At 39.8% G+C, this 14,288-nt stretch overlaps 1 protein-coding gene across 1 annotated transcript in view; it reads right to left on the bottom strand.

Annotated features, from left to right (window-relative positions):
- Positions 1–10,096: 10,096 nt before the first annotated feature.
- The window catches only part of LOC132815235 (interferon-induced, double-stranded RNA-activated protein kinase-like), a gene marked incomplete at its 5' end in the record, with an annotated part of 29,231 nt that continues 25,039 nt past the window's right edge, over positions 10,097–14,288 (bottom strand). Inside the window, one exon of the mRNA XM_060824049.1 lies at positions 10,097–10,210. Coding sequence (XP_060680032.1) covers positions 10,205–10,210 — 6 coding nt within the window. The remainder of the gene's footprint in view (positions 10,211–14,288) is intronic.

Genomic DNA, 14,288 nt, shown 5'->3' with positions numbered 1-14,288 from the left:
ACGGCCGTCCCGCGTGACGTGACGCCGAGGCCCTTACGTGTTGACGTCACGGCGGGGGGGGCAGGGTTGCTCGGTAATGGGGCTCCCCCTGGCTGCGAGCTGCCGGATGTGCAGCTGCTGACCCATGGACTCGATTGAAATTGTACAATCAAGGGAATGGTGGCAGCATTCTTCAGAACTGTGCTCCCTCCACCAATGGGAACCGTTTGTTGCTCTCGACTCCAAACCCTTGATGATTTTTGAACACCTGGATCAAATTTCCTTTCCAAATTTCCCTTATCCACGGAAAACAGTGTGGCTTTTCCAGTCTTATCTACACAACTCTTCACCACAGAGTCATCACCTGACAGGGAAAAGCTCACTCTCAGAATCATACTGAACAGAAGAGGACCTTCGACCCAAACCACCAAAAATATGCAAGTGTCTGCACCATCAGATTGGAAAAGAATTTTTCTCGAATCCCCTATGAACCTCCTGCTTTTGAATTTGAAATGATACCCTCTTGTTATTGGTCCTTCAACTAAGAGGAACTGCAGCTTGCTATCCACTTGTTTATGGTCCTCAATCAGCCTTCTGAGCTCTAAATTAAAATTACAAAACTATACAGTACTGCTACATCAGAGCCACTGACAGGCAGTCCCAATTTATGAACTTCTGACCTATGAATGTTTGTCCTTGCAAATGAGTTCCCATACAGGAGATGTATTAACATTAAGGCAGTGTTTTCTAACACTGACAACTGTGAGCATGCTCTTTGGAAACTCAGGATTCTAATCACTGACAAAGTCATATAAACTTTACATGTGACAACATTGGGAAATACATAATTGTGCATGAAAAGAGAGGAGTAAAGCAATTTTGAACTGGGCTTTAGTAGTGGGAGGAGGGATACTAGACATGGGAACGTGCTGGTGGGAAGATGGGGCATGGGTGATGAGTCAAGGGATGCCAAATAAGGGGCCAGAATGATGGGGAAATCCCAAAGTGAAAATGGGAGCGAGGCCCTCTTCCCCTCTGTCTCCATGTAGCCCAACCCCCTGAGGCTGGGCACTTGTTGCCTGTCCCCACCACTCCAGTTCTTTCCCGGATTGCAATTTCCCACTTCCACTCCTTCATAGGTTCTCCTGATCTCTTCATCACTAGCAGTACTGATCTCTTCCTCACCTCTGGCTATGCTCCCCTGAAATCTGCACACATGATTCAAAGTGGCACATAACACATATGTATTGGTGTCACAAAATATAGCCTAACATTAACTTTAAATATTAAATGTGAATGTTTCCTCAGGTTCACAAATGGCTATTTTATATTGTCCAGCACTGTTCTGACTTGTATACAAATCAACTTCCAAACATACTCAGGAACGTACTCTGTTTGCAATCCAGAGACTACCTGTACATATACATTTCATCACTTAAAATTTCATTGAGGACCTGAACCATGTACAATGTCTAGGCTAACATATATCATTTAATTATTATCCTGCATCTTACAAGGGAAAATTTAGTTGAGCATGAACTTTATGGATTTCTCTGGGAATAAGGAGAGTGCGCTGTTTTGAAATTGGGCAAATAAAAGTAAAACACCACAGATACTAGAAATCAAATTAATTTTCCTGTTTGTCAGTCCTCAACTTTTGTGATGAGGGGTGTTTTCATAGGAAAGAGATGGGGGAATCCGAGAATAGACATGAACTTCTCCAAGCGAAAGTGAGGACTGCAGATGCTGGAGATTATTATGGAGAGTGTGGTGCTGGAAAAACACAGCAGGTCAGGCAGCATCAGAGGAGTAGGAGAGTCAATATTTTGGGCAAAAAATCTGTCATTAAGAATGAGGCTGTGAGCCTAGGACTGGAGAGATAAATTGGATGGGGGTGGGGCTGGGGGGAAGGTAGCTGAGAGCACGATAGTAGATGGAGGTGGGGGTAATGGTGATAGGTCAGAGCAAATAGGTGGGAAGGAAGATGGACAGGTCATGAGGGCAGTGCCAAGTTGGAAGGTTGGATCTAGGATAATCTGTAGGGAGGGGAAATGACGAAACTGGTGAAATCCACATTGATGCCATGGGGTTGGAGGGTCCCAAGGTGGCATTCTTCCTTCAGGCATTGGGTGGTTATGGAGTAGCAATGGAGGAGGCCCAGGATTTGCATGTCCTTGGCAGTGTGGGAGGGGGGAGTTGAAGTGTTCAACCACAGGGCGGTGGGTTTGGTTGGTGTGGGTGTCCTGGAGAACTCTGAAGTGCTTTGCAAGTCAGCGCCCTGTCTCCCTAGTGTAGAGGAGACCACTTTGGGAGCAATGGATACAATAAATGACACGTGGAAGTGCAGGTGAACTCTGATGGATGTGGATGACTCCTTTGGGGCCTTGGATGGAGATGAGAGGGGGGAGGTGTGGGCACAGAAACTTCTCCATCTAACATCTGCAACAAACTCAACTTTCTCCTCCATATCCAACTGAGGGCAAACTTGTCCTTTCTTCCCCTCGAATTGCCATTGATAATGAACTGGGTCTTTGTAAGAAGTTGTGGCAATCTGTGTATGTGTACAATCCAGAATAAATCAGTCTGCTTCAGATTGACTCTTTATTTGCTGTATATTGTTTTATCCTGCAAAGCTATTAGATTGTGGTGGCTAAGTGAGATTGTGGATGGTATTATCTTTAAAACATTTGGATTGGATAAATTTCCAGCAAGTCATTTGAGAATTACACAGTTTTGTCTTTGGTGGGAAAGTTCTAAATATTGAATATTCAAGGAAATGATTTGTACACATGGATGGACAGAACTGCTCAGAGGGCTGCATCAACAGATATTATTAGGAGATTGGGAGAATGCAGTTATGATCGAGAGTCCTTCAGTGCGTATGTAAAGCTTTTTACTGTTATTAATATCTGTTGTAGTTTTGATCATCTGTCTGTTAATCAGGCACTCGGGGAAAGCTTTGAAAAAGCTGATCATCCAGTGTAATTGTGGAGAATTTCAAGAGAGAGCATTACTAAGACAGTTTTGTGTGTGGTTTAAAAAGTGAGGACACTTGGATGGCTCAGTGGTTTGCATTGTTGCCTCACAGCGCCAGGGACCTGGGTTCAATTCCACCTTCAGGACACTGTGTGGAGTTTGTACATTCTCCTTATGACTGCATAGGTTTCCTCCATGGGCTGCAGTTTCCTCCTACAGTCCAAAGATGTGCAGGTTGGGTGGATTGGCCATGAGAAATCCAGGGTTACAGGGATGGGTGGGATGCTCTTCAGTGGTGGTTGATATTGACTCAATGGGCTGAATGGCCTGCTCCTACACTGTAGGGATTCTTCTATGATTGTTCTAAGTTCCTAAATTTCCAAAGTTGATGTTCAACAAAGCTTGCCATAGACAGGACAGAGCATGACTTGAGAGAAGGTAGAAGTGTGCTGACACAAATAATCTCAGTCTGAATAGGTCAATGGCCCAAATGAAGTCTGTTACAAAGTCCTATTACTGAGACTTAGGCCAAAATTAGGAACAGAATTGTCTCTTTGTGGACACAGAGTGCTGTAATCGCAATGGAAAGATCATCTCACCAAGGCATGTCAGAAGAAGGAGAAAACACTGATAGAATGAAATGGCAGTCATTGAAAATTATTGTTGAACTGCTGCGGGTCAATAAGGGGTCAGTTGAAATCCATACACAAAGAAACACAATGAAAATTCATAGTTCATCCAAGTAACATTGGGTGGAACTGCAATGGACAGGGAGGTTGACACAGGAGCATCAGTGGATGTGAATCTTGAATTAATACAGCATCAGTCAGAGAAATGTTGCAGAGATTCGAGAAGTTATGGAGGTCAGAAATTCTCCATAATGGGAAAGATGATTTTTCCAGTCATCTACAAGAATTAATGTGCAAAGTAACCCAAGAGTGACAAATCAGTAACCAGCCTGGTCCAGTGGAAACTGGTCAAAACATTGAAGTCAAACTGGAATGAGATTATTTGCATGAAAGTGAAATTCACAACGTAAGATAATGTATTATCATATGTTCAGTGAAACTGGCCATCCAATTCAAGAATAAGGGAAACAAAGTATAGAATAAGAGCTGAAAAGTCAAGGCAGAGGATCTTTATTACAAAGGTTGAACAGAGTAATTGGACTATAGGTGGTTCTGCTAAAATGCTTATTCGTTAACATGAATTCATTGTAACACAATCAATGAATTGGGGACACTTTCTACAGCGCAAACTTTTAAAACATGTATTGGTTATAACACAATTCCATCACCAACACTTTAAGCACTGTTTCTAAAGTGTAATATTTGTATAATCCAGGGTTGCACAAGAATGCAACCATCGTGTTATAAAAGAACTACCTCTACTCCCATAATCATAGTACAAAAAGCAAGATATTTGGGATTTATGAAGTACAAAATCATGTAATCCACCCAATAATTTGCTAAACATTCAGGATCTGTTCAATGGTCTGAGTTTTTCAAAATTAAAACTAACTAATGCATGTACACCATTTGATTTGGATGATGAGTCAAAGTCATATTTGACTATTAAGCCCACATGCATCTATTTCAGTCACATAGCTGGCCATTCGGTGTTTCATCAGTCCCCAGATTCTTTGAAGGGGTAATAAACCATATTTTCCAAGTACTTATTTCAGCTCCAAGTGGACAGACCAAAATGACAGGCTCAAAAGGTGCTCCAATGTTTAGAAAACCAAGGAGTTCAGGTGAAGACAGTCAAATATTAATTGCTTCAAAATTCCGCAGGGTTCAATTGCTGTGTATGTGTTGTAAGAGGAAACTATGACTGACAATGGACCTCAGTTTTGTTCAGAAGAGTTTTCAAATTTCATGAAAATGAATGGGTTAAATTACACTACAGTTTCACCATATCATTCTGTTTCTAAAAAGATCTTAAGATCTTGGTATGATTGCACAAGGCACTGATCCAGCCTTGCAACATTTTGCTCCATTCTCATCCTTGATCTTTATCTTGACAGAAATCTTTTCCATGCTTCCCAGTTCCCTGTTAAAAACGATGGCATGTTTCTTTAGAATTCGTGATAGATCAGCTTCAGAATCTGACAAGTGATTTGCTATAGTTAAGTTTGATTTTCTCCAACCACATTTTTTCTAATACAGCTTGAAGATTTCCTGCAAGGACAAGTCTTTAGACTGGTTGTAAAACTGAACATTTGCATTGATACATTGTGCTGTACTATTCTATGTTTTCTATATTTTTTCGAGGCACACTTTGCCTGTGTAGCAATGTGATTTAGCTGCTTCCGATACACACTTTCAGGTATCAATGAAACCATGCCTGCTGTGTCTATCTCCATTCACATTAGTTAGCCATTCAGTAAGGAAATGACCAAGTAACAGTTGGTGTTGCCAACAGTGTCCATTATGTTTAATAACAGCTTCTCTTTGGACTGAGAATCTGGGTTTTTCTCATGCCATTTTTGTACCCCGACTCTCTAGTTTCTGTACTTTTGCTGTATAGTGATCATTTTTCTTCCTCAAATGCGTCCATTCAGTGTGGCACCATTTCTGCCTACAGCTTCTTTATATCAGCAAGGCTGCTATTTCCACTGTTTTCCTTCAGGCTAGCTCCCTTCCATCAGTAATTTCTTCTGGGTTGCTTCACATCTTAAACCACACACCAGTCCATCTCCGTTAGCATCATTTTAGTTGTCCTTAAGTTTGCAACATTCTATTAACTTCTTTAAAATTGCTACACACTGGGAATTCGAGTCACTATTATGCTGACTGTGTTTGAACCTGAACCTGAATCTGAACCTATCATCAATCATTGATGGTTTTGGCAAAAAATGTTCTGTCAGATTCCTAATTTTTCCTCATATGATTTTGAACCTGACTTCCCTGGCTGTACCAGGCTTTTCATAATACTCAGGAATACAGGGATGTTGATATCTGCTTCCTTGGATGCTGCCTGACCTGCTGCGCTTTTCCAGCAACACATTTTCAACTCTTCACTCACCCTATTGTCGTCTCCCTTGTTTAAGCACTATATGTACTCTAAATTCAACCATACTGTGATCGCTCCTTCCAAAAAGATCCCTAACTATGTTTCAGATAAATCTCTAAGCCGATTCCATTCTTAGAGCGAGTTTCCTTCTTGTGTTAAATTCAAAAATGTTTGGGAGACTGCAACATTTAAAACAACAAGTGTTTTATTTAGAAAATGTTTAGTCTACAAGGCAACAAGTTAGACTGAGCTGATTCCCTCCAATGAGGCTAATGATGTCACATGATCAGACTCTTAAAATGACAGGCCAACACACTTACTTAAGTACAAACCACCCTTTAATTATTAGGTAGTCAACACATTAATTCTTGTTGCACACATACTTATTCTTTAAATTGTTTATCTGTCAGCCCAAAAGCCATTGTTTTCCATTTTCAAGCTCCCATCCCCTGAGTGAATAGAATAAAATCTTGAAAACTTAAGGCCAAGAAGGTTGGAAATGTTAATTTCTGTATTATGGTTGTTATTGTTGCATTTTCTGACCATCATTTTGCAATTGAGGCAATTATTCACTAATTTGTGAATAATGGTATGCACAGGACCAGTATTGGAAATAGCAACAAATAATTACACCTTTAACATCATAAAAAGTCCCAAAGTCCTATACAGGAGCATTGTAAAACAAGATATGATACCAAGTCACATTTGGAGATATAAAGAGACAACATCAAAGGAGTAAAGAGGTTTTAAATGTGCTTTAAAGGTGGAAAGTCAGATCATGACGCGCAGCAAGAGAAGGGCAGAATTCCTGAGCTCAGGTCCCAGGCAACCTAAAGTGTAACTATCAACAGTGGGGTGAAAATATCAAGGAGTCCCAGGATCCGGAATTAAATGAGCACAGCTACCTCAAAGGTTTGTGAGGGTGAAGGAGACTCTGGAATCGAAGGGTCCCAATGAGGGTCAGCAGGCGCACCATAGCAGGTGAACTTGATGTGAGTGAAGTCTTCAGCAGCAGAGCTTTGGGATGATCCCAACTTTATGTGAGATAATATGTGGAAGACATGGCAAAAGGATATTGGAACAGTTAGGTTTAGAGATATTGTAGGCATGAATGAGAGGTAATGTTGGCATGAATGAGAATTTCAATAGCACATTAGCTGAGACTGGCAAAATCAGGTAATGTCAGAGATATGGAAATTGATGGTCTTAAAGATGGCATGATTATAAGTTCAGAAACTGACCCTGTGGTGAAATTTGACGTCAAGATTTTGAACAGTCTGACTTAATCTCTGACTGTTACCAGGAAGATTATTGGAGTCAGTAACAAGTGACAGATTTTTAGGAAGAAGGGTGGAAAATGATTAATCTATCCAGTATTTAATTGGAGATGATTTCTGGTGATGAGTACTAGGTGTGGAGAAATAGTCTGTTGCAATTGTGGAGCTGTACAGCTATGCACAAGGCACTGACACTCAAATAGCATCAGTAAAATCATAACATGAATTTTTATTCATGGATATTTTGCATGGTCATATAATCTTCCTTGAACAGATACCATCTTTAGACAGAAATCACAGTATGTTATGTCACATTATTACACTATTGATGTTAGAAACATAACTCTATTCTTAAAAGTTGCCGCATCATTTCCCCCTTAAACAAGTAAAAGTTAATTATATAATAATAGTAACAAGGGACAAATGGACATATGATACAAAACTAACAGTAACAAGTAGGCTCATCAGTCATCTTAATATAAAGGTGACTAAATAAAATGATCCAGTCTAGAAACTGAATAGATTTCTGGAATCCAGAAACGATCTGAACAACTACTCTCTGTGAAAGTGGATGTGTAACCTTTGCTCAGATGTTGTCTTTGATTAGTTTATGTTTGAATCTTCCAATGATATGGAATTATGGTCTGTTCTGATCGGATCTATATTCCTATCAACATAGCACCAGGGAAGGTCTGCACAAAAGTGGTAGAAACCTGAAGACTTGTGCAGTACTCATGTACTAGTTACAGGATTCTGTGTTGTCATGCAGTCAGCCAGCTGGACTTCATAGAATATGTAATCCCTGATTACCGCAGTTAATCTGGTCCAATCAGGGAGATCTGGCTGACAGATAATAAAGGAGTGTTGGGCCCGGGTGTCCTTGGAGAAGGAGCACGCGGTGTCCACCAACACCCTGGAGTTGTTCAGGGAGAGGTGGGCGCCGCAGGGAGTGGAGTGCATCATTTCCCCCTCCAACTCTATTTTGATTTAGTCCCTGCCCTCCCCTTCACTGTTTTGATCACACAGCATTGCCCTTTGACGTGAAGGGCACTGCTTGTCACAGGCCACTCGGGTGTTTTCCTACTTTTCCTGGTGGTGGAAATTGAATAAAGATTTGTACACCTTGTCTCTCACTGTGTCTCACACCTGCACACACACACCATGGGTGCTGGGGTTAAAAATAATAAGCACTACCGCAGTTAGGCGGTAGTGTGGGGGTTAATAAAAGAGAAAAAAAAACAGTAGAGTCTGTCACTGGCCAAAAAGAAAAAAAAGGAAAAAAAAAGAATGTCAAACAAAGGGCACTGCTTGTCACTGGCCACTCGGTGTTTTCCTTTCTTAAAAAGAAAAAAAAAATAAAGGAGTGTCAAAGATACTGGCACTCACATACTTGACTCTGAATGAGGCAGCAGTAAAGTCAAGGACTGTTCACCCAATAAAGGATGACTTGGTGATGGGATACCCACCTCTGTGGAGTTATTTCAGTTGTCCTGCTGCTAATTTGTAAAACTTACATAAGAACTTTCACGTACATCATCCATCATCTTCAGTTCTATCTAAATAGCATCCCTATCTTCAGGATGGATAGAAAGGTGGAAGCTAAGGTAATCGGCATAGCTGTGCATTGACTCATAAACAGAGGTTTGTGTAGGTAGGGTTTAGCAATCTGCAAGCATTGATCTGCCTACTAACATTTTAGTAACAAATAATTTGATTGTATGAATCGTAACTTCTTCAAGACTATGGATAATGGTTTATGATACATATCATGAAATAATTAACCATTGAAATGAGGCTCATTCTTAGAAATCACTTCACCTGGTTGTTCATGGTATGTCAATTACATTGTTTCGATACATAAGTGAAAGGTTTAATTATGTATTTAGAGCATTGCTTCCCTCCCCTTGCCATAGTTTTAATTAGCCTTAAAAGTTTTGCATATAAATTAATTAATTGGAAACATGGGCTATATACTGATGGTGATGTGAAGAAGAACACTCAATTATGTGTCAGAGCAATTCTGGATATTTTATAAAGGGACGTTACTGTGACTTGATGGTAATAATGAGGCAGACATGCATGTTATGTAAACAATTTATTAACAAAAAAAGGAATTGCATCTAATTTTGTACTTGGCTATCTGGCTGGAATCCAGTTAATATGTTGTGCTGAATAAACTGAAGATCCCACCGAGAGTGCTTGCTATCATAGATCCTGATGTGGCATGTAATCATCAGATGATCCTAAAAAGTAATCAGTGAGAACAAGGTACTTACTACCAAGAATTTGGAATGGATCAGAGCCAATCTTCACCTATGAGAGGATAGGAATATTGTGAGTATGATGTTCCTGATGTTCACTTGTTTGGTGAGCCAGTTGTGCCTTTAATGTCTGAGCAATGGATGTTAATATCATTGTTGATTCCTGGTCATTCACTTGGTGTGGTCAATTCCCATATGTGATTGTTGGAGATTGTCAGCTTGTAGTGGCACAGGGATTGGGAATTTGTCTGCCCTTAAGAATTATACCTTATGTACTATGTAGAAAAATAACCACACCTCTTATTGTTGTCCCATAACAGACAGCAGAGGACATGAGTTTGAAAGGTGCTAAAAAAAGGGGCATTGGGAATTGAACTGAAGAAAAAAAATCCTTTTCAGAAATCATACTCTTCTATGACTGTTGAGAAGCAAGGACAGACTAGAAGCAAGCATCTTTACTTTGGCTGTGGATATAGAAGTATTGGACATTCATGCATAAGGTTTTACATAATTTCTAGTACAAGGGCACAGTGTTTTCCAATTTGAAGCTAAACTGTAGCAGGAATTCCACCTTTAACAAGAAGCAATTGCATTTTCCTCAAGATACACTGCGGGTGGGAGATCCTGAATGGAGTTCTGAACTTCAAGAGCATCAGGCCTTTTGGTTGAGTCATTATCCAACATGATTTTTAATAGTTAAGTCTGCAAGATATCAAAATGAGAATAGGCACATTAAACAACAAGAAACAGCACAATATATGGATATATGATACAAAAAACTAACAGTAACAAATAGACTCATCAGTCACCATACTATAAAGGTGACTAAATAAAATGATCCAATCTTGAAACTGGATAAGTTTCTGGAATCCAGAAAAGATCTGAACAACTACTCTCTGTGAAAGTGGATGTGTAACCTTTGCTCAGACGTTGTCTTTGATTAGTTTATGTTTGAATCTTCCAATGATATGGAATTATGGTCTGTTCTGATTGGACCTATATTCCTATCAACATAGCACCAATGAAGGTCTGCACAAAAGTGGTGGAAACCTGAAGACTTGCACAGTACTCATGTACTACTTACAGGATTCTGTATTGTGACCTATTGTTCTCATGCAGTCAGCCAGCTGGACCTCATAGAATGTGTAATTCCCGATGAGGGCTGTTAATCTGGTTTGAGAAAGCATGATCCTACACTGGATATTATCAAGAGGTGATCCGAGGCAATTTTGTTACCTTGAAGGGCGGAGACCAACTGGGAGACCTTTTCAGGCAATTCACCTGTTACAATGTAAACAGCTTTATAGAGAGTAAGCTGAATGAGAGTACAGGGTATGAATCAGCAAGGCAGCCTATGTGTGGAACCACACGAGTTGGGGGGGGGGTGTGATACTAAATGAATATTTTACATCAGTGCCTACTGTGGAGAAAGACCTGGAAGATATAGAAAGTGGGGAAATAGATGGTGACATCTTGAAAAAAAGAGGAGGAGGTACTGATGTCTTGAAACGCATAAAAGTGGATAAGTCATCAGGACCTGATCAGGTGTACCCTAGAACTCTGTGAGAAACTAGGGGAGTGATTGCTGGGACCCTTGCTGAGATATTTGTATCATCAATAGTCACAGATGAGGTACTGGAAGATTATAGGTTGGCAAACGTACCAGTATTTAAGAAAGGTGGTAAAGACAAGCCAGGGAACTATAGACCAGTGAGCCTGACGTCGATGGTGGGCAAGTGTTGGAAGGAACCCTGAGGGACGGTATTTGGAAAGGCAAGGACTGATTAGGGATAGACAGAATGGCTTTGTGCATGGGATGTCATGTCTCATGAACTTGAATTTTTTGAAGAAATAACAAAGGGGATTGAGGGCAGAGCAGTGGACGTAATCTATATGGACTTCAGTAAAGTGTTCGACTAGGTTCCCCATGGAAGACTAGTTCACAAGGTTAGATCTCATGGAATATGGGGTGACCCAGCCATTTGGATATAGAACTAGCTCGAAGATAGAAGACAGAGGGTGGTGGTGGAGGGTTGTTATTCAAGGTGGAGGCCTGTGACCAGTGCAGTGTCACAAGGATCAGTGCTGGGTGTACTACCTTTTGTCATTTATTTAAATGATTTGGATGTGAACATAGGAGGTAGAGTTAGTAAGTTTGCAGATGACACAAAAATTGGAGGTGTAGTGGACAGTGAAGAAGGTTACCTCAGATTACAATGGGATCTTGATCAAATGGGCCAAAGGGCTGAGGAGTGGCAGATGGAGTTTAATTTAGATAATTGTAAGGTGTTGCACTTTGGAAAAGCAAATCATAGCAGAACTTACACACTTAATGTTGCTGAACAGAGAGACCTTGGAGTGCAGATTCATAGTTCCTTGAAAGTAGAGTCACAGATAGATAGAATAGTGAAAAAAGCATTTGGTATGCTTTCCTTTATTGGTCAGAGTATTGAGTATAGGAGTTGGGATGTCATGTTATGGCTATGCAGGACATTGGTTAGGCTACTTTTGGAATATTGCATGCAATTCTGATCTCCTTCCTTTCGGAAGGATGTTGTGAAATTTGAAAGGGTTCAAAAAATTTTACAAAGATGTTGAACTATAGGGAGAGGCTGAATAGGCTGGGGCTGTTTTCCCTGGAATGCTGGTTGCTGAGGGGTGACTTTATAGAGGTTTATAAAATCATGAGGGGCATGGATAGGATAAATAGACAAGGTCTTTTCCGTGGGGGGGTGGGGTCCAGGACTCGAGGGCACAGGTTTAAGTTGAGAGGAGAAAGATATAAAAGGGAACTAAGGGGCAAGCTTTTCACGTAGAGGGTGGTATGTCTATGGAATGAGCTGCCAGAGGGACTGATGGAAGCTAGTACAATTACAGCATTTAAAAATTGCCTGGATCAGTATATAAATAGAAAGGGTTTAGAGGGATATGGGCCAAGTGCTGGCAAACAGGACTAGATTAGGTTAGGATATCTGGTTGGTATTGATGAATTTGACTGAAGGGTCTGTTTCTATGTTGTACATCTCTATGACTCTATACATGGTGAAAGAATCAGAAGTGTTTGTATTAAAAAGAACTTGTGGGTCCTTGTGCAAATCACAAAGTTTAATTTATACATAACTTACATCTATTTTTTTCTGGTTCACCACTATTAATAATCCCTTTTGTGTTTTGCAGTGGGCTTCTATACATCTGTTCCCTACAGTACAGTCTCTGCTTCTGTCAAGAGTATTAACAAACTTTTTCCAACTTTTTTTCAGTTCTGAAGAAGAGTCATATCAGATCAAAAATGTTAACTCTATTTCTCTCTCCAGATGAAGCGAGACCTGCTGTGTTACCCCAGCATTCTCTGTACCACATAAAGTAAACATGCATCACAGCAAGCAATTGAGAAAGCAAGTGGGATGTTGACCTCAGAGTAAGGAGGGATCATTGCAGTCAGATTGTGCTTTGGTGACATTACATCTGGAGTACAGTTTTGAGTTTCCGTACTCAATGAAATATACACTCATGTTGAAGAGAGTGCAATAAACATTCGCTGGAATGATTCCTGAGATGAAGGAATTGCTCATAAAAGGAGTTTGGGAAAAATAGAATTAAGTTTAGTAGAATTTAAAAAACTAAGAGATACTTTTATTATAACGTAGAGTACTTTTAAGTGTCAATGCCTTGAGGATATTATCTGGATGGCTAGCACTAGGGATCACAACCTCACCATAACCAGGTTGCTTGTTATACAAGATAATGGTTCTGAAAGAATTAACATCGAAGTTGTGTTAAATTAAAACCTAATAAGAAAACGTCCCAGTCTTTGAGTGGAAAAGTGCAGGCTAACATTAAGTTGCAATGGAGACTGGCGTGTAATCTTTGGCTCCTATACTCTTTGGAGTGATCAATCTAATTTACATCTATTGCTATCATGTAGTAAACCACATCTTGTTGTTCAGGTAAGTTGTTCTCATTTGATCCTAATGATGTTTTGTGTTCTCTACTACTTCTAATTAGGCCCCACAATTTAACATAAAAAAGGGATTGGTGGTAGCACTGTATCTCAGTCATTATGGTTATAACCATGATATATAACACAGCCAATTAGGACTGAGAGATTACTTTACTCAAAAGTTGTGGATTTTTGGAATTTCCTACCTTAGTGATGTATGGATTTTCAGTCATTGAGAAGAAAGTAATTGTTAGGTTTTTGGATAGTAAGGGAATCTACAGATTTGGAATAGGGTAAGACGTTGCAGTTGAGGTAGAAGATCAGCAATCTTTATGGATTTTGTTGAATGGTGAAGCAAGCCTAAAGAGCTGAATAATCTCATGTTCTTAGGTGTGTAAAAATGATACATATATAACTAAACAATTATGTTGAGTAATTATCTTGAGTCTGAGGAACTGGCTAAAGTCTGAAGGTCTTACATATATGATATTACAAAGTTTTAAAATTGTTTTCTAAGATGAGATGCTGTATAAAGGAAACACATTATGAAGTAACAAATAATGGAGTTGCTCAGCAGCAAAGACTGCCGAGATGAATATTTCCACTTGGTGCAGGAGTAGGGTAATGTCACATTACTTATTTATTAATTACAGTACTGCTCCAATAATGAATTATGTTAGAATTTACTTATATTTAAAATTTTAAAAATACCAATTTTTTTGTATGACCTTCAAATCGATTAGAATAAATGAAAGGCAGGCATCTTGGCTTACCCCTTGGTAGTATAGTTACTCACTAACATATTAAGATGAACAGGGATTCTATGACTCTGAGTGAAGC

Source organism: Hemiscyllium ocellatum, chromosome 4, assembly GCF_020745735.1.
Source record: "Hemiscyllium ocellatum isolate sHemOce1 chromosome 4, sHemOce1.pat.X.cur, whole genome shotgun sequence".
Lineage (NCBI taxonomy): Eukaryota > Metazoa > Chordata > Chondrichthyes > Orectolobiformes > Hemiscylliidae > Hemiscyllium > Hemiscyllium ocellatum.
Note: the sequence above shows the minus strand (reverse complement) of the source record. Positions and strands in the feature narration are given on the sequence as shown.